The 20,187-nt window shown below is 35.9% G+C and overlaps 1 protein-coding gene across 17 annotated transcripts in view; it reads left to right on the top strand.

Moving 5' to 3' along the window:
• The window catches only part of KDM4C (lysine demethylase 4C), a 428,186-nt gene that overhangs the window by 288,809 nt on the left and 119,190 nt on the right, over positions 1–20,187 (top strand). For 16 of the 17 annotated variants that reach the window (XM_045468819.1, XM_045468822.1, XM_045468829.1 and 13 more), the window contains 2 exons: positions 11,535–11,590; positions 14,020–14,128. In XM_045468819.1, coding sequence (XP_045324775.1) covers positions 11,535–11,590; positions 14,020–14,128 — 165 coding nt within the window. Of the gene's footprint in view, positions 1–11,534; positions 11,591–14,019; positions 14,129–20,187 lie in introns of those variants that run through there. The other variant, XR_006710195.1, reaches the window with a different exon arrangement.

Consider the following 20,187-nt stretch of genomic DNA (forward strand, 5'->3'; position numbering starts at 1 on the left):
TTTGTTAATTTGTTTAATTTCTTAAATTCCACATAGAGTGAAATCATACGGTATTTATCTTTCTCCAACTGACTTATTTCACTTAACATTTCTTACTTCTGCTCTTGAACCTTTATTGTCTGTTGTCAACACAGCTATTGGGATGACCCAATTAAAATGTAATTCAGATGATGTCCTTGCTGTACTCAAACCTTACAGTGCCTTGCCATCTCAGAATAAAGTTGTTACCTTTTTTCATGGCCTGTGAAGCTTTGTCAGTTATTCCCCCTTTTAAATTTCTGATCACCTTTCATATTAGAAAAGGCCAAAATTTTCTGGCATCACCTTCCCTTTGATAATTCCATGGCCTGCTCTCATAGCACTTAACATCCTCTGCCATCTAAATAATGTCCTGATTTAGTTTGTCTGCTGTCCCAGCAGAAGGTAAGTTCATTGAGGGTGGGATCTTTATAATTCACTGCTGTTGCCCAGTGCTTAGAACATGACAATTAACCAATATTTGTTGAATGAATATATGTTTTCACTTATGGCACAAAATCAATGTGGGCATTTAAATTGGAGAATTCACTTACTAGTGTGAAATTCACGAGCCTGTGGAATTTCCATTCAGAAGATACCAGCAGAAAACCAGTCATGTAATTTCCTTAATCACTTAGAATTCATGCCCATCCTGTCCTTTTGTGAGATCCCATCCTCTTCTCAGCTCTGATAAATGAGCCACATCTCCAGAAATGGTTCTTCCATGTTTTGTTGATTAGCACTTTGTAAGCTAGCTTTCCGTTAATGTGATTAATTACTCTTTGTTTTCCCAGCTCAGGCAACCCTATTTTATGGTTTTGCATTTCTGTTATGAACATGTCAGATAAATAAGGGTGTAGGGAGGTACTTCAATTTTGTAGTTTTTCTATAGCATTGAAAATTGGCTTTAGTAGCACTTATAGATATGTCAGCTAAAATGAGAGCTTCTTATGAGGCAGCTTGAGAATGTTGGTATTGGCATTTCTTTAACTGATGTTTTATAGAAGAGCCATTGGAACGTGATTTCCCTCTACCACAAATAATGAACAACTGTGACAGCTGTATTATAACAATGTCCTTCTCACCATTATTGTTAATGTTGTGTCAGCACTTTGATTATAAACACTCTTTTTCATAGTTTAATAACTGAGCTATTAAGAAACCATTCCATGTAGTAAATGGGTATACTTGCTGTTCATTGCAGTGGTGATTTTTTATAAAACCAAATTTAAAAAATACTTGGTAATGCTAGAAGGGGATTTTTGTGAATGCTGTTAGGTGAGGGAAAGGGATCCAAGCAAGAGAGGTGCAATGTTCAGTATATGATCTGAATTGGTACTTTTTCATTCAGCTTTTAGCTGCCCTGGGGTGGGGGGATAAGTATAACAGAATGGCTTTTTTGATGCTGTACTTGAGAGACAGGAATTAGAGCTGTCTTATAGATTAATCATGTTGTGACAGACATTTTAGTATTTGTTTTGTTTTAGGAGACATTGGTTCACTAGCAATATATCTAAATCTTTATAATAGTGAGTCATTTTATATTGGGTGTTGTTGTTCCTGGAAAAGGCATGCTCATTAAACATGAGATAAAACAAGGCTGGCAATGAACCTGAATACTGAATTTTATTTATTTATTTTGTACTCTGGGTATTTCCAGAGGTTAGACTGGAAAGAAGTTTCAATATACTGAAAGACTGTAGAAGAAATCATAGTGTTCAGTTAAAACTTTCATTTAAGTAAAAAAAAAAAAAAATAGGATACACCTCCACAGTTACATTAATTTTAAATTGCACATGTTTAATAGGAAAAAGGTTAAATTTCCTTGTCTGTGGGTTTTCTCTTTTTTTAATTATTGTGATTATTTTTTTATTTTATTTAAATCCAGGTTAGTTAACATATAGTGTAATGGTTTCAGGAGTAGAATTTAGTGATTCATCACTTACATTCAACACCCAGTGCTCATCACAACAAATGCCCTCCTTAATGCCCATCACCCACCTAGTCCAACCCCCCAACCACATCCCCTCCAGCAACCCTCAGTTTGTTCTCTGTATTTAAGAGTCTCTAATGGTTTACCTCCCTCTCTGTTTTTATCTCATTTTTCCTTCCCTTCCCATGTGTTCATCTGTTTTGTTTCTTTAATTCCACATATGAATGAAATCATATGGTATTTGTCTTTCTTTGACTAACTTTACTTAGCATAATACATTCCAGTTCTATCCACATTGTTGCAAATGACAAGATTTCATTCTTTTAGATCACTGAGTAATATTCCATTGTATAATATTATATCATGTCTTTTTTTTAAATGTTCATTTATTTTTGAGAGAGAGACAGCAAGAGAGAGGGAGAGAGCACATGAGGGGTGGGGGGAGGCAGAGGGAGAGAGAGGGAGACAGAACCCAAAGCAGGCTCTGCACTGTCAGCCAGAGTTGGACACCCAGGCACCCCTATACCACATCTTCTTTATTCATTCATCAGTCGATGGACATTTGTGCTCTTTCCATAATTTGTCTGTTGTTGATTAGTCACGCTGTAAACATTGTACCCTTTCAAATTAGCATTTTTGTATCCTTTGTATAAATAGGAGTACAATTGCTGGGTCATAGGGTAGCTTGGATCATAGGGTAGCTCAATTTTTCATTTTTTGAGGAACCTCATTGCTGTTTTCCACAGTGGCTGCACCAGTTTGCACCAGTGCAGAAGTCTTCCCGTTTCTCCTCATCCTTGTCAACATGTGTTGTTTCCTGAGTTGTTAATTTTAGCCATTCTGACAGGTGTGAGTTAGTATCTCATTGTGTCTTTTGCCCATTTCCTCACTGGATTATTTGTTTTTTGGGTGTTGAGTTGGCTAAATTCTTCATAGATTTTGGATTCTAACCCTTTATCTGATGTCATGTGCAAACATCTTCTCCCATTCTGTCAGTTGTCTTTTAGTTTTGCTGATTGTTTCCTTCTCTGTGCAGGAGCTTTTTGTCTTGGTGAGGTCCCAATAGTTCATGTTTGCTTTTGTTTCTCTTGCCTCCAGAAACACGTGTAGAAAGAAGTAGCTATGGCTGAGGTCAAAGAAGTTGTTTCCTGTTTTCTCCTCTAGGATTTCGATTCGCTCCTGTCTTATGTTTCAAGGTCTTTCGTCCATTTTGAGTTTAGTATTGTGTATGGTGTAGAAAGTGGTTCAGGTTCATTCTTCTGCATGTCGCTGTCCAGTTTTCCCAATATCATTTGCTGAAGATACTGTCCTTTTTCCATTGGATATTCTTTCCTGCTTTGTCAGATATTAGTTTGGCATATATTTGGGTGTCCGTTTCTGGGTTCTCTGTTCTGTTCCACTGATCTATGTGTCTGTTCTTGTGCCAGTACCATACTATCTTGATGATTATAGCTTTGTAATACAGCTTGAAGTCTAGAATTGTGATGCCTCCAGCTTTGGTATTCTTTATCAACATTGCTTTGGCTATTCAAGGTCTTTTGTGGTTCCATACAAATTTTAGGATTGTTTGTTCTAGCTCTGTGAAGAATGCTGGTGTTATTTTGATGGGGATTGCATTGAGTGTATAGATTGCTTTGGGTGGCTTTTCTTTTTTTGGTATGAGAGTACTAAACATTGTTAGGAAAGTTTCCCATTCCCAACACTCTCGAATTCTGAACTCTTTTTTAAACAAAACTACTCATACTGTTTTGTTGGTTGAGCTTTCAGATCTTTTCTATACATACATTAATGTAATGGCTTACTTCTCTTGGGGAACCCAAATGGTATCACAGTTTAATGTACCTTCGTGTTTTCATTTAGTAATACATTGTGTCATTCTTAGTCACTCAATATTTATGGATTTACCAGACCTTTTTCATTGATACTTTAAATTTCAATCTTGATTCTATTCTTATTTTAAAAATCTAAGCATTACAAGTAAAATGTAAGCAATTGACAAGGCCAGTTCCTCCCAGAAGTAATTGTTTTCTCAGTTATAAACAGAAATAGATGATTGTACATTCTTCCTGCTGCACAGATATAAATGTTTATCTAAGATAGATTCTAAGAAGTTGAATTGCTGATTCATACTTCATGTGCATTTAAAATTTTGATTGATAATGCCAAATTCCTCTCCAAATCCACCATAAAATCTTATATACCCCCAACCCATATGTTTTCTGATGTAAAAATCTGAAGTTATATCTCATTATTTCATTTTTCACCCTTTATTCTTGAAGTTGGGTATCTTTCTGTGTTTATTGTCAGTGAAGAGTCCTTGAATCTTTTGTCTATTTTTCAAAAGTGTGGGTTTTTACAAAATACTTTCTGGATAGCAGTCTTTGTTTTATATTGGAAATATTTTTTGTCTTATCATCTTAGGTTAATTTATTTATTAGTATGTTATTTATCCTTCAGAATGTTAAAATGTTGATATAGTCAGAATTTACTAATCTTTCCAATATGCCTTTTATCTTTTAAATGTTATATTAAGGAGTCATATTTATTCTAAATACATCAATATATTTGCCTACAATTCATTTTAATACTTTTATATGTCTGTTTTGTTTTTGAGTTTAGATTAGTAAATCAATTGTAATTTATTTTTATGATTCAGAGATGGATACTCTCTCTTTGGCTCTGTCTCTCTCTCTCTCTCTTTCACACACACACACACACACACACACACACACACACATTTCAGTATTCAGTTGAATACATTGTTGAACAGTTTGTGGTATTGATTTTTGGTTATTTAGCCCTTTGTTTTTTCTAATTTTCTGTTACTAAGAGTGATCTATTTAACATTCTTCAAGTTTTTTAACTATATTTTTTGGTTATAGAATTTTTATATTGTTTTTAAAAATCTAATTTGTCATTTATTTATAGTCTCTTACTTACATTTCTAATACCTGCATTAAATTTTAAAACATGCTAAAGTACTTATTTTATATCTTGTGCCTATGATTATTATATATCTATCTATCTAATTCTACATTTTATTTATTCTGCTCATGGAATCATGTTTTCTTGCATGGCTTTTGAGTTTTGATTGTGAGCATATTAACCCTTAGAATTTAATATCTGGGAATTTTTTGTGACCTTTGTTATGGGTGGTGACTGAAAATCATAATTTTCACTTCAAAATTATCACAACCCACCTTCCAGTAATATCACCCTACTTTATGAACAATGTAAGAACTTTACAGTAGTGTGATTTCATTAAACCTCTTTCCCTTTATGATCTTATCTTACATTTACCATTACATACATTAAGCTCTACAACATTGTTATTTTTGTTTGAAACAGTCAAGTCTTCTTATGAAACTTATAGTCTCTGTCTCTCTCTCTTTGTATCTTTGTGTTTTGAAAATACAAAACATTTATTTTATATTTACCCATATATTTATTCTTTTTTGGTGTTCTTCGTTCTTTTGTGCCAATCCGTGGTTCAGGCTGGTGTCATTTTCCTTCATTCTTTCAAATTTTTTGCCTCTATTTTTTATTTTTTATTTTATCTTTATTTTCAAAGGATATTTCCTTGGAAATGAATTCCAGATTGCCAGCTTTTTTTTTTTTTAAGTATTTTATAGATATTGTTCCATTGCCACTTTTCTGGTCAGATATCAAATATAATTCATAGAGTTTACTGAATATGTCTTTTTTCTTGTGCTTCTAAGAATATGTTCTTTATATTTGGTTATCACAATTTTGACTACTGTATATTTAGATGTGTTTTCTTTATATTTATCTCTTGGGATTTGCTGGGCATCTTGAAATTGTGGGTTCACCTTTTTTTTTTTTTTTTTTTTTTTTACCACTTTTGGAAAGTTTTCTACCGTTTTCTCTTCCAGTGTTTCTTGTCATCTACTCTCTCTTTCCTCTCCTTCTCAGTCTCCACTTATACAGAAATGGAACAGGTTATTTTCCTTTAGATCTCTATTCCTCCTCCTAACTGTTATTATTCCTTCTATTTCCTATTCAAGTCTTTAAAGCCATTTAAGTTTTACTCTCACAATTCCAGTCTGTTTGGAAATCTATTGAATTCAACATTATTGATGTCATTTTTTTTATTTCTACCATTTACACTTTTTAAAAATAGTTTCTATGACTTTGCTAAAATATTTCTCTCTTCACATATGTTGTCTTTTTCATTAGCTCCTTTAGCATTTTGAACATACCAGTATGAAACTCTCCATCTGATCATTCCAGTATCTTGTTCATTTTTTGTGTCTGATTTTATTGATTCTTTCCTTTCTTGATTGTAAATCATCTTCTTGTTTTTTTAGTGTACCATGTGCTTTTCTTGATTATGTGCTGGATATTTTGCCTGTAGCAACTGATATTAATATTATTTCCATAAAGGACATGGCCTTCTGTCTGTCAGTTTTCTACAGTAGTAGTAAGTCAGTCTGATTTGTAGGTTGAGCTGGGTTTGAGCTTTGTTTCAACTTTAGTTTGATTCAGTCTACTCTATTTTGAGATGTTTTGAGGATGGGATTGAGATTTTCCCTTCAGCATGTCTGTTCTCTGAGCACTGTGGAAACTCTAGCTTCTGTTGGCTTTTCATAACTGAGTTGACAGCTTTTAGAACTATAGAAGATCTTTCCTTGCTTTAGAGCCTAGCTGCCTGGATTTGAGGTTCCTGGAGAGTTTTCTTTTCTCTCCAGTTCTACTTCTTGCATTTTGCACCTCATGAGAATTATTAATGACAGATCTATATTTTGTTCCCTGCTAAACCACTGTACCCAGATAATTCACTGGCAATGTTATGTATAAGTTGTCTAGAAGCACAATTAACTTTTCACATATGTAACCACTGTTCTTGTATTTATTGTGTGTTTGTGGAATGCTTTACATTTATTAACTCATTTAGGGAAGTAGCATTTTTCCCACCCTTTTACAGATAAGATATCTGAGGCAAGGTCATACCACTAGTAAATGACAGAACTGTGATTTGAACCCTGACTGTCTACACCTTATTAAACCTCAGGATATGGCCTGGCTCTCTAGTGTTACTGTTGTTCCTCTCAGTTAAGTTGGATTCATGTAGCCCAGACTACCTGAAATGTTGTTTTTTCCTAAAATGGTATCATTTTTCAAAGGAAGGAGTGGAGATAAATTTAATGATCTTATACCAGTGAGAAACTTTACTTTCTAGATTAATGAAACAAGTGGGAATACAAATTGTTAATTGATACATGCTACTGTAGTTCAATTTTTTATGATAGGTGTTCTTTCGAGGGTATTAGTTAAAATATGAATTCTTAGTCATTTGTAGAAATGAGGAAATGGGGACTTGATTATACCCTTTATCATTTTCTTCTTCATAGTATGGTTAAGTACACATCTGTCTTCTCCCTTCCTAAACTGTGAGTTTCCCAGGGCAGGCATAGTTCCCTGTTTACTTGGGCACTCTACTTTGAAATCTCGTGCCTTGCCTTGTACTTACAGGCAGAGGATGCTGGAGAAAAAGGTCATGGGCATGTGCTCAGGAAGGCCTGAGTTTGAACCCCAGTTACTCCCTTTGCTGGTTGGAACACTATAGCTTGGGCCAAATCCAGCTCCACTGCCTAGTTTTGTAAATAACATTGTTATTGGAATACAACTAGACCCATTTGTTTACACATTGCCCTCCAATGTCAGAGTTTAGTTACAACTCTGTAGTTGTGCAAAGCCTGAATTAGTAAATATCTGGCCATTTACAGAAGAAGTTTGATGGTTCCTGGATTGGATGGTTTTAGGCAAGTTACTTAATCTCTTGAATCTTAGTTTCCTCATAAATGAAGTGGGATATAAATTACCTAATAAGTTCATGTTAAGGAAGGGAGGTAAAGTATATGATGTTTCCGACATGGTATATCTGGAGTGAATTAGGCCTTTAATTAGCCTTTATTCTTCTAATTGAAAATACTTATTATTGATAACCAGTTTAATAAATCAGGGTCCTGAAGGACTCTATCACTCTGCATTCATTCAATCCTTTTACTGAATTAAAAGATGAGCAATACTAGAACAATTGGTATATTTGGTAGGTGTGAGCCTTTATGTAGCTCAGGTATTGTATGGATTCTTAAGAAAACTTGCACTACTTTTTAGCTAAGGATGTTAATCCTTATTAATCCCTATTAAATTTTAGAATTATCAATTTAGTTTCCTGACAATAAAGTACTATTTAGAAAAGGAAAGAAATGTTAAAAAGTGTCCATTCTGATTTTGCCCTTTATTGGGTTATAAACATAGGCATTTAGGGCAAGTTCATTCACAAATGAATGAATTGACAAATTGACATGTTTGTGCTGTGACAAATCAGCTAGTTTGCACCATGTGAGTGATGGTTCACAATGACATAACTGGATATGACTTTTGACTTTTCCTACTTATTTTTTCAAAATTGAGTGAATTAAATAGAAACCATGATATCATATATATCATGTAAATAATATAAATAACTAACTGGCCAGGAATATTTTTCTCTTTTACAAAGAAAGATGATTTTTCAGGTAAATTGTGACAAAAATAACTCCATGTCAAATCATTGTTTCTTAAGTCCATGTTAAGTTACCAAAGCCCACAGCTTTCCTTTCCTTAGTGCTCCAGTATGTGAAAATGATCTTTGCAGTTTTTTAAACCTTTGGTAATTTTCAAGATTTTCACTCTGCCCTATTTTGCCATTTTCTCATTTATTTAACAAATTCATCTGGAAGATGTACTCTTTATTGGGCATTGTAATAGGGAAAGAGTAACCTGACAGATATTTCCACAGCACTCATTGAGCTTACAGTTTAGTGAGGAGAGCAAAATGAATTCAACAAATAGTTAAAAAGAGTAATGAGTGAGAAGTAACTGGGCCGGGAAACTAGGAGAGCCTTCTTTGAGGAATCAACATTGAGGTTGAGATATCAAGGATGTGTTCAGTGTAATTAATAAAGACATAGATAGAATAGTACAGAGCAAGGGTGGACAAGGTCTAGGCCTGACGATCCTGGCCCTTTGGAATGATGTTAAGTCCTGAGAAGCATTTTCAAACCCATTCTGGTTAGTTCTTCACTGACCTGGAGTGGCTGTTGCAGTAAAGTAGGTCTGCTTGAAGGGCACTGGGGGTATCAACTAATGCGGCAGCAGTGATGGTGGAGAGAGGAGGACGTGTTTGGACATGGGATCGACAGAACTCAAGTGATTAGATCTAGGATGAGAGGAAAATTATGGCTTCCAGCATGAGCTAGAAAGGTACATGGTGCCACTGATGGGAAACAGTGGCGAGTTGAGGAGACATGAGTTCATTTTTGCATGTGTGTTTGAGATGCCTGTCGAGTGTTAGCCAAACATTCCAGGAAATTAATGTTTGAGTCACTCACCAGCCTTTTGAGAGTCAAGGTAGGGGATCAGATGCCCAGCAAGTAGATGTGGATAAGAAGTAAACGGGAACTCTTACAAAAATTACAGTGTTTAAGGAGTGTGGAAGAGATGGCTGTTAAAGGAAGCACAGGATCAGTTAGAGATGGAGAAGGACAGTGAGGGGTGTGTAGGGTCATAGAAACCACAGGTAGAAATTGTCAGGTATGCTTCACATACCTGTGTTGAATGCCGCTTAGAGGTCAGGTGAACCAGGGGCTTGGAATTATCCGTTAGATTTTGTGACACGGAGGTCACTGGTAACCCCAGAAAGAACTAGTTCTATATTGTGGCGAGTGGAAGCCTTCTCAGCTTCACTTAAAATCGAGAGTCTATCTGTTCTGTTTGAGAGGACGCTTTCCTCCCAGAGTGGTGGTGTGCTGCAGTGCGTGCCCCTTTCCGGGATCCTCTTCAGGTGCTTTAAAGCAGTTGCCACGCTGCTTTGCTGTATTTAACTCTGCTAATGTGTCCCTTTAGGCTTCTTCTCACTACTAGTTTCATTCATCAGAACTCTTACGCTCTTAGTGTCTGAGCTCCGCACCCTCCACAGCCCTCTTTTGCCACATTCCCACTTCAATCCTGGCATTTTTTAATATTCAATGAAAATATTTTACCTCGTGTTTTGTTTTCATTTTCGTTTTCTCTCTCTGTAGAAAGTGTGTTGAAATGCTGGAAAAATAGTTAAAATCAGTAATGTTTTATGAAATTGTTTTTGAATATTTTAGATATTGAATAATTTGAACTGGTAATATTCGGACTGAACTATTACTTTTAACGTGTGTTTCATCAAAACCATTATTTCAAAGGCCTCTAAAATCTGGCTTTGTTACGGAGAAAATCCATCAAGTTATCTCCTTGAGCTGGGTTTATACTGGATTCAGATGTATATACACATGGCAGCTTTTGCTGCTCTGAACCTTTAATAATAACCCAGGAAATTTCAAATAGATGTTTAGAGGCTTTCCAGACCCACAAACCCATTGAACATTTCTGGTTGTTTGCCTTTTTTGCTGCCTGTTAGGAGTTATACAGGTATATTGATTCTCCTGAGTTGTTTTGGTATTTCGCTAGTCAGAAAAATTAAAGCTATGGAGTTTGACATCCCGGTATTAATAGTAGATGAGTTAAAGGGATTTCCTGTAAATTAGGCAAAGCTGTCAACATTAGTTAAAGAAGATCACCTTGGAGAACAGATAAAGAGATTTTATATATATAGTGTGGAGAGGGAAAAAATCCAAAATAACCCATAGTTATTTTTAAAAACTTACTAATGCAGTAAATTGAAAGGACATCTATTAATGCCTGAGGTTGAAAATTTTAAAAGTTACTTAGGTATTTAATTTAAAAATTATAGGTCAGCAAAAGGCTGACCCTGGCCCTGTTTTCTCATGGACTTTTTCACAGAGTTTTAGTGAGAAATGATAAAGTTTGTATTTGTGGTAAAGGGAGTCCTCTTCAAGTGAAACAGTCTATGCCAATCTAAGATATACAAAAGTGCCCAAAATAGAAACTTAGGTGGGGAGGAGACATTTCATGGCACTTTCTTCTGAAGGGGGTGGATAGCCTGGGTTTATCAGTACAATTTTTGCAATACCGTTTGCCCACAGAAAGACCCAAATGATATTTTTGTGAAAAGAGTACCTTTTAAAAAGAGCTTTCTGCTAATCCTTATATCGAATGGAGCCTGCCAATACTCTATTTTGTAGCTATCCTGTATACACGAACGGATTCCCAGAGCACAAGAGAACTCAGTCATATGTATATTCTCTGTTCTATAATTCTAGTACATACTGTCTAGTCTGTCAAGTACTGTGTGTCACAGCTTTCCCCCAAGGATGGCAATGAACATGATACCAGGGTAATGATGGTTCCCTCTAGGATATATCTGTTTCTGTCTGTCTGTCTGCCTGTCTGTCTATTGATCTCTAGAGAGAGAGAACATTTTCGTGTGTACCCTCACTTTTTTACCCTCTCTTTTTCCCTTCCTTTCTTGAACTGCTTAGAGATAGCCATTATGAAGTTCCTGATGGCTTTAATTTCAAATAAAAAGGTGAATTTATGGGAATATTTACATATATAGTAATGATGTCTGTTAAATGGGTGTGATAATTGTGTTTTTTTTTTGTTTGTTTGTTTGTTTTTGTCCTAGGAGTGCTGTCTCTGCAATTTGAGAGGGGGTGCTCTTAAGGAAACGAAGAACAATAAGTGAGTAATGTGTTCATTGTGTTCAATTTCATTGTTTCCTTCTGCTGTCTAGAATGTTGAACCTCAGTGTGGACTGTTTGCTTTACCTCTCATTATTGGACACATTGTTCCAGAACTTTTGCTGTCCAGATCTGAAGTTGAGATTCTGTGCATGTCTTCGGAGACCATTCATTACTGAAAGCACAGCACATTCCCCTCTGCTGGACAAAGGTGGTCTTGCTTCTCTCCATGTCTCTGACACTGATGAAGGATAACCCCTCTTTTACTGATGGTGTTTTTAAAATGAAGGCAGCCCATGTCATCTAGGTATCATTGGGATCCTAGTGTTTAATATGATGAATCCTATTAGTCTAATAGAACAAATGTGCCTGAAAACAGTGAAATCTGTTGCCTTCAGATAAAATCAATCATAGTCATAACATTTAAACAAAATTATTTGCTTTTAAAACCAAATTAACAAGAAAGTGTGTATACTAAAATAGAAACACAGGGAGAAAACATTAATTTTAAGATACAAAGGATTGGAGAACATGAAGAGAATCTTGAAAGAGTAATAAGTGAACATAAAAGAAAGGCAATCTGGTTTTTAATGTGGTTATTGAAATATATTTTTTGCATGAGTATTATTTTCATGACCCAATTTTAGTATTGAAAGTGGGGACAAAGCATATTAAAGGTTCCTTTGGTAATAGGAATATGTAGAAATGGTAGAGGCAGGGGAACCTGGGTGGCTCAGTCAGTTAAGCGTCCGACTTCAGCTCAGGTCATGATCTCACAGTTTGTGAATTTGAGACCCATGTTGGGCTCTGTACTGACAGCTCAGAGCCTGGAACCTGCTTTGGATTCTGTGTCTCCATATCTCTCTCTGCCCCTCCCCTGCTCAGGCTCTCTCTCTCTCTCTCTCTCCCAAAAATAAACAAACATTTAAAACAGTTAAAAAAAAAAAAAACAAAAAGAAAACGAAAAAGTAGAGGCAGAGGTTGTAAGCTGGCATTAAAGGGTCAAATCCAACCCCAAGGTATGTTTTAGTTGACTGACACACAATTTTATAAATTTGATCTAAATTTTAGAAGTTGATAGGTTTTATATAAAAATCCAGATATTTATCTGTACTTGAAATATAATTGTGCATCTCTAAATGGCAATAACATGTTGGGATGAGAACCTGGCCTCAATAGGACAGATGCTCCCCAGGTTACCATCATTTACCAGTACACATATATTTGCTTACCTCCTGTCTGGCCCTGTAGGCACTAGAGTTGAGACCCCTGGTGTAATGTAATGATTGAATTAGGATTAACTATGTGCATGTGCACTTGTTTCTGATTGCTTCTAAGGAAGAGTAAAGGCATTCATCATTCCTATGTTGATAAATTTTAGTCTATTAGACTTAATATTTGCTTGATTTTAGATCTTCCTCTTTCACAGTCTTAGTTAATGTGATTGGTAAGGTACTAAAAAGTGTTGCTAGGTCTAGGGTATTGAACAAATCATGCAGACTGTTAGATGATTTAGGTGGTTCCTATAAAGACAAAGGTGATAAGAACTTCTCTTCCTACCCATGGGCCAGGACAAAAGGGAATAATGTGTACTATAGAATTATAATATTTATTTAGATTTGAAAGAATGCCCTGATGGGGTGGACACTTGTCCTTTCTCCCTTGGTCTTTAAAGGCAGAATGGAGTCTGAGTGACATACTACTCTTTGACTTATAAATGGGCTGATGGATGTGGTAATTCCTTCAAGATGTCTTTAAACCTCAAGAGTCTTTATTTTTACTTGGGGCATAACATTTATGACAAACTAAATAGTGTTAATGGGGACATTTTTCTGGAGTAATTCAGAATTTGAGAGGAGATACTAGGATTTAAGTAGGAAGTGAGAGAACCAGCTAATTTCATTCCTCCTTATCTTGGGTTTCTTTGGTTATAGTTTGATTGAAATGAGAAACAATTTAATTAAAGACTTAGTACTAATTCTCTTAGAAAACTTTACTATTCTAATTTTCATGACACTTGTATTATGTAAAAGATTATATGCTCTATCCAATTCATACCTTTTATTAATTGAACTAATCTTTTGCCACATATTGATTTGCTTAAGTATATTAAACACCTGTTATATTTTAGTACTAAATGAAATAGCAGCCCTACATTTCAGTGTTTTGCAGATCCAGTGTAGAAAAATACCATATATTGATAGGATCAAGTCTCGGTCTTCACCCCACTCTACAGGTTGCAATTGTGGGCAGGTGTGGTACTGAATCTATCCGGGTATCACCTGATAGGTTTAAAATTCAGAGTCTGGTTTGTGATTGGTTTAGGCTTTTGGCTTTCCTTCTCTGTGAGAATTGCCACCGCCCAGTTGAAGTGTGTGGTGTGCAAGCTTAGAGAACTTTTGTTTATGTTTCATGTCTCCTTTCCCATAGGTGGGCCCATGTCATGTGCGCCGTCGCGGTCCCAGAAGTTCGATTCACTAATGTCCCAGAAAGGACACAGATAGATGTAGGCAGAATACCTTTACAGAGGTTAAAATTGGTGAGTGATAAAGCTTCTTTTTAACTTCATAAATTGGTGTTAATTTCAATTTCTGAATATTTCTTTTAATGTATACATTCTCAAGATAATTTTTTTTTAGTTTCATTTAATATTCTACCCTTTTCTCCTAAATTTACATATTTGTATATGTTCTTTCCATGTTATATTATAAATATGCATATAACCTTCCTCAATTCTGTTTAAAATGAGGCAAAAGAATACTACTTTTTTTGGATTAGTGTGAATTTTCAAACCATAGGCTGTCTGGTGAAGTTTGTTAGTAATATACCTGAGATATCTATCTTTATTTCAATTGTTTAGTTTTCCTCTCTGGCCTGTCTTTAGTTGGTCCTGACTTAGCAAAATGTACCTAACCTGATTTCATCATTTCTTCACCAAGAGATTTGCAGAGAAATAGAAAAAGTTTTTTTTATTACTAAGGGATTTTTTTTCACTTATGAATAGATACAAGTCATTTAATTTGCCAGACTCTCTGGCTGATTATCTTCTGACTGGTTTAGGAACATTCATAGAAATCTTCCTACTGGTTCTCTTTGTTAAGAATGTTTTTCATTGCAAAGATTTAGGCCTTTAATTCCTCAACATTGAAGTAATGTTGGAGTTCTGTTCAAGTGTGAGCCAAGAGAGCATTAGTGTAGGCCCTTAAATTTCATATTTAATGATGATTTTTTCTTATTTTATATTGCATGATTTAGAAAATACTGGAGTGTGTTTTACACATGGATTTAATTCCCTAGAATTTCTTCAGTACTTGTTATTTTTGACTTGAGGTCTTTCCACTATAGGATATTTTGGGTATGGTAGCTGTAACTTTTTACCCAACTATTAACTTGTTACTAAGTCTCTTGCCCTTCAGGGAGCTGGGCATATTGTCTCTGGACCTCTGTCATGAGCACTTAGATTTTAGTCTACAGTTTTTCATTCTCAGAGAAGAGAAAGTATATATTGTTATGTTCCATTGAAGCTGCATCAAGAATTTTGCATCACTAGAAGATATGTGGTGACCTGATGATTGTCATTGGCAGGTGTAAGTGGTAGGACCAGGATGTTCAGGATGTGGTAATGGAAATTTTGTGGATGAAATTGAAATAATGGGTCATTTAAATGGCCCTTTAAAGCTCACAGTGATATAAGAAGAGAGTAAAAAGTTCTTCAGCTCATGGACTTCCCATAGGAAAGTTTGAAATCATATATCTTGGTCAACAGTTGAAACACACACACACACACACACACACACACACACACCCCAATGAGAAACAGTTTGCCGGAATTAGGACTATGAGGCAGGATATTTAAATAATGTTGAGTTCATCACATGTTGAAGAATTCAATGTTTATTAGGACAAATATTAACAAAAGTCTTGTATTTTAATTTTTTTCTAATTTACAAGTGTTACGTATTTGCGAAAATTCCAACACGGCATTTAACAACCATCTTTGGTTCTCTATCCTGAAAGATGACTTCTGTTACCAGTTACCCCTCATTGTTAACCCTCAGAATAAGTGGTCACTACTCTTGATGTGTTCCCTTAAGGAACTATATCCTGGCGAATCTAGTCCATGAATGCTTCCTTAATGATTTATTGTTCCTCACACCAGTCCCAAAGGGGTTTTAAGGGAACAGCAGGAAAGGACAACATGGGATCACTTCAGTGCTATTCAGGAAGTTATATTTAGAAATTTGACATCTGAAATGGCAAAGCTTACTGTTTTCTTCTCAGTGGTATACTTCACCTTGATTGTATATATCACATATTCCTTATAGAATGTTTTACATCCTTAAACAATTCGTATCTTGAAAAGAGTATGTTTTGACTGAATTTAAGATCACCTAAAGTCTACTTCTGATGTCAAGGTAGAGCTGTTTATTGACATGTTTGGCTAAAAATGGCAGGCTTTTTTTCTATTTTCAATATGCATGGAGAGTTTCTTGGAGTGGTATTTATAAAAGTACTCACAGTGGTTAAGTGGGAAAATACAAGGAAGAACTTCATTTTGGGGAAAAGATCACTCAAAATGAAGTTATAGTTTGAAAGTGGGCAACAGCCAAAAGTCTGGATGACTTTTTTGTAAGAATCCTAAAGAAAGCAGCATCACTGTGGTGAATCTCCCATCACAGTGTCTGTGCACTAGTCTTTCTCACTTGGTGATCAGACTCAGCTAGGCTGGCTTGAAAAGCAAAATTCACAAATGATCACCTGTGTGTGGTGTGGGATGCACCTTTCCAGGGAATGAAATGCTGTGCCCTATAGGTATAGTCAAGGGTATGCTTTCCCAATATTAATTAGTATCCTTTTAAAGTTAAGTAATCTATTGGTACATGCCAACATTAGATGTCAGTATTAATTTATTTCACCAAACAATTATTACCTTACCTTGCCAGATACCTAGTGTATATTTAAAAAAAAATTTTTTTTAATGTTTATTTATTTTTGAGACAGAGAGAGACAGAGCATGAACGGGGAGGGTCAGAGAGAGGGAGACACAGAATCCGAAACAGGCTCCAGGCTCTGAGCCATCAGCACAGAGCCTGACGCGGGGCTTGAACTCACGAACCGCGAGATCATGACCTGAGCCGAAGTCGGCTGCTTAACTGATGGAGCCACCCAGGCACCCCCCTAGTGTATATTTTTAAATGAGGCATTGTTCCTGTATTTTGGCATCTTACAGTTCAGATGGGCTTTCTCAACTTTGGCCCTGTTGATGTTTTACACAGGATAATTTTTTGTTCTGGGTGACTGACTGTCATGTGCTTCGTGGATTGCAGCAACCCTGACGAAACAGACCAACCCTCCCAGATATCTTCTGGGAGGCAGTATCATTCCCATTGAGAACCAACCCACTGGTCTATAGGGAAGATATATACACATAAAGATAAAATTTTAATTTTTGTCATTTTCAGGCAGAGAATATCTTGGTTGAAAGAAGTTGGAGACTGAGAGAATAGAAATTCTTAATTGTTTTCTAAAACAATTCTAGAGAACTTTTTTTGGCAAATTGTTTGAATTTATGTGTCAATAATGAAATTTGGCACATATATGTATGTTTACTACCATATAATTATTACATAATCTAAGTGTTTTAACATTACTTGTTCTTATAAAAATTGAACAACCTTGAATACTAATCAGGTGATGTGTATGTGTGTGTGCATGTACACACACACACACAGTAATTTTGAGTATTTACGGAATAAAGAAAGGCAGGAAATTGTTACTATTTCTGGTTATGGCTTAAAATTATCATGGCTGGAGACAATACCAAACGTCTTCTGCCTTTTTATGGCCTCTCCTTTAAAAGTTGTGGTGGGAAATTTATGCACAACTTTGTGTAAGCTGCTCCAAAGCAAGCATTGATTTCCTGATTAACATCACAGACACACAGATGATTAAGTCCAAGTAACTAGGAGTACTTCGGAGAGCCTGTGGAATTGGAACATCCATTCGGCACTTGCTCTGTTGTCTGAGAGTTCTGATGATGGAACTTCTGGTCAGTTGAGGATTGAAAACTGAAGTGACCTATTGTAGGAAGGACAAATTGCTCATCCATGAAGCAGCTGCAGCAAGTTGGGGGGGGGGGGGGGCTCTGAGCCTCTCCCCAGTGCCCACTAGGTGGTGCTGCTGTACAAGGTTTTCATCACATTGCCCTTAAATCACCTCCCTTAGCAAGTGCCTAATTGGAGTCCTGCCCACGTTTGTAGAGGTGTGTGTGTGTGTGTGTGTGTGTGTGTGTGAGAGAGAGAGAGAGAGAGAGAGAGAGAGAGAGAGAGCGCGAGAGACAGAGACAGAGAAAGACACAGAGAGAGGGATGGCAGCAGGTTAGCGAAAGTGCTACTGGCTGTGCATTCAAAATGCTGAATTCCAGGGGCGCCTGGGTGGCGCAGTCGGTTAAGCGTCCGACTTCAGCCAGGTCACGATCTCGCGGTCCGTGAGTTCGAGCCCCGCGTCGGGCTCTGGGCTGATGGCTCAGAGCCTGGAGCCTGTTTCCGATTCTGTGTCTCCCTCTCTCTCTGCCCCTCCCCCGTTCATGCTCTGTCTCTCTCTGTCCCAAAAATAAATAAACGTTGAAAAAAAAAAAATTAAAAAAAAAAAATGCTGAATTCCAGAGGGCAGGGTTTTAGTTCAGTTTTCATTTAGCCATAAGAAAAGAGCAGCTTCCCCTTGGGGCAAGTTAGTGTTTTTCTGTATAAGTAATAAGCAATGCTATATTAACAGCTAGTAACTGCAAGAGGCTTAAGGAGCAGCTGCTGGCAAACAAAAGTTTAAAATGTCTTCTGAAGTATGAAAGCTGTATATTTAAAAGATGATCATTACTATTAGTTTTTCTAGAACATGGAATAGTGGAATTTTTGCAGAGGTATTTGAATGTTTTGGTAATACTGTTGTTAGCCTTTTATTTATTCATTGGTTCAACTTGCAGCTTTTGAAATAGCTCTCTGTACAATTTTTTGTATAGGAAGTACCCCTCCCACCCCCCGTAGAAGGTATAAGAAAGGATTTGTTTACTTTAGCAGATTTTCCCTCTTATTTACAATGACCATTTTCATAAAAGAGACAGCAAATGGAAAACAACTTTTCCAGTGCTCATCAGTGGATTATGTTGATCCTAAAATGGTGTGTGCTTATACAAAGAACCTTTATCTCATCCAGCCACCTTGTTTGGTAATGTCACAGGTGTGGCCTCTGCTCATCAGATAATTAAATGGACAATAATGATGATGCTAGAGTTATTTTCAAGACAATGTATTTTATTTTCTGTGGTTGATAATTTTAAATACTTTAATAAAAGTATTTTTTAAACTAAACAAGATTTTTGTGCAAAAATTTATTTGGCATATAGTGGTCTTTATCTAGATAGTTTTTTCTTTCCTTTCTTTCTTTAATAACATTTAGTTTTTGTGTAGGGTAATTATCTCAAGGGTTATGAAAGTAATTGCTGCCTTATCTAAAAAAAATGCCACAGGTTGCTCTCTAAAAGCACCAGGTTATCAAGCAGAGCCATCCTTTAATAGGAAAGAAATGGCTGAAAGTGACCTGAATAGGCTATAGCAAAGTTACGTCCAAAGAGAGAACCATTTATTCTCTGTCAGCCTGAGCACTCTTCTGATTATTAATGCACATTCTAGATTACTTCGTATTTTTCTAACCTCATTTTGAATGATTTCCTTTGCCTCTGCATGACTTTTCAACATGGGAAAAGTTATTCTTTCGGTAAGCCCTGTCACAAACCCCTTCTTGTGTTTTCCAATACCTTCTCCACTGTCCAGTGAACATCAGAGCATGGCACCTTGTAGGACAAATAATGAGGAAGATCCTGAGTACATTCCTACTCCCTACCTGAATGGCGTGCTCAGGGACAGCCAGTCTAGGGGTTTGTTTGAAGTCACAGATGACAGGTATGCCTGAAGACAAAAAGAAAACAATTGACCTCAGAATCTACTCAATCATTTCCTTTTCTTAATTCCTTCAGCTTTGTTTTATATATTAATATGATTGCTTGGCCATGGTCATAATTGAATCTCTCAGAGAGGAACAAAATTGTGCAAAGATGGAAATACAAGAAAAGGAAATAGAGATAAAACACATATGAAGTTGGAATTCCTTTTTTTTTTAATTTTTACAATCGAAAAAAATATATAGGTAAAAATTATCAGGAAGAAGAATTAAGGACAGAAATTTAGAGAGGTAAAACAATATATTCTTTATATAGTGGAATCACACAGAAGACAGCAGTATTGTCTGCTGAAATAATCTTCAGTATCATTATTGTCTTTTGGAAGCAGATCACCAAAAAATCTTTAAATCTGATTATAAAATTTAAGGGAAGAACATTTTAAGAACCTAACAAAAGGAGTAAAACAGCATGAAGTTCTGGTATTTGTTACATACTTACCATGAATGTCTGTTGCATACATCGATCACTTGAAGATTAAATTAATTAAAGATCTGTGGAATTGGTATAAATAAAACAGCAAGTAGGATTTGTAGATTCTAAGAAATCTTGGAAATTTGCAGAAGACCTTAAATGCAGCCATTAGT

This window comes from Leopardus geoffroyi, chromosome D4 (genome assembly GCF_018350155.1).
Source record: "Leopardus geoffroyi isolate Oge1 chromosome D4, O.geoffroyi_Oge1_pat1.0, whole genome shotgun sequence".
NCBI classification, from domain to species: Eukaryota; Metazoa; Chordata; class Mammalia; order Carnivora; family Felidae; genus Leopardus; species Leopardus geoffroyi.